At 67.3% G+C, this 969-nt stretch overlaps 1 protein-coding gene across 1 annotated transcript; it reads left to right on the top strand.

Moving 5' to 3' along the window:
* Nucleotides 1–71: 71 nt before the first annotated feature.
* LOC106724869 (transmembrane protein 82-like) lies at nt 72–894 on the top strand. Its single transcript, XM_014533878.1, has 3 exons — nt 72–207; nt 341–413; nt 616–894. Exons 1-3 carry the CDS (start codon nt 117–119, stop codon nt 860–862), a joined length of 411 nt encoding a protein of 136 aa, XP_014389364.1. The 5' UTR covers nt 72–116; the 3' UTR covers nt 863–894.
* Nucleotides 895–969: the final 75 nt, after the last annotated feature.

The following is a 969-nucleotide window of genomic DNA, read 5'->3' as shown; positions in this document are numbered from 1 at the left end:
CCTCCCGCCCTGGGCCTTTGACCCTCCCACCTCCCTCGCCTGCACCGGCACCTTTGCCCTGTGACGTCAGCTCTCCGGAGCAGACCAGGCCCGAGGCTGGGCTGGATCTGGCTGCCATGTTCTCCCTGCCGTCCCTCCCCTCCTGGCTCCCGGGCCTCTCCTCCCTCGAGTGGGGCTCCGGCCTCCTCCTCGACTCTGTTCTGAAAGGTGAGCGCCTCCTCCCGCCCCCTCCAGGGCCTGCTCCGGTGGTGCAGGGGGCACCCCACCCATAGGTCTCCCAGCCCTAGGCTGCCCCTCCTCTAACCCTACGAGCACGCCCACTCTCCCTCCCTCCCCTCAGGCCTCATCGGGGCCTGCGGAGTCTCCGTCCTGAACAGCCTCCTGAAGGTTTACTTCTTCGTGGGCTGTGCCAAGTGAGTGTCCACCTGCCCGGCCCACTCCCAGCCCCTTTCAGGCCCCTGACCCCCAGCTGTGACTCTGGTCTCTGAGGGAGGACTGGGGGCAAGAGACCACCTGTCCGGTCCGGCCAGGGAGTGTGGCCGGGGACCCGGGAGCCCCTCCAGGGCCCAGGCTGCTGGTTCTGCCACTCTGCCTACACTCGCTCTGCCCCCACAGCAACCCGGAATGGCGGCTGGAAAAGGAGCGGCTGCAGGCCCGGTGGGCCTTGCTGGAGTCCGTGCACCTGCCCGGGCTGGCCCTGATCCTGACCCTCGTGGGGCCCCGGGTGGCCTCCCTGGTGGTGCTGGAGTTCTCCCTCAGGGCTGTCTCCACGCTGCTGTCCCTGGACAAGGTGAGGCCGGGAGGTGGTGGGTGCGCACTGCTGGCCCCGCAGGCTAGATCGTTGGAGTGCATCATCCCATGACCCTCACAAGCACAGGGGGAAACTGAGGCTCAGAGAGGGTAACCCACAGGAAGTGGAGTCAGGCTTTAAACCCAGCCGAACCGGTTTGGCTCAGTGGATAGAGCATC

This window comes from Myotis brandtii, unplaced genomic scaffold (assembly GCF_000412655.1).
Source record: "Myotis brandtii unplaced genomic scaffold, ASM41265v1 Scaffold37894, whole genome shotgun sequence".
NCBI classification, from domain to species: Eukaryota; Metazoa; Chordata; class Mammalia; order Chiroptera; family Vespertilionidae; genus Myotis; species Myotis brandtii.
This window is presented reverse-complemented; position numbering and strand designations above follow the sequence as displayed.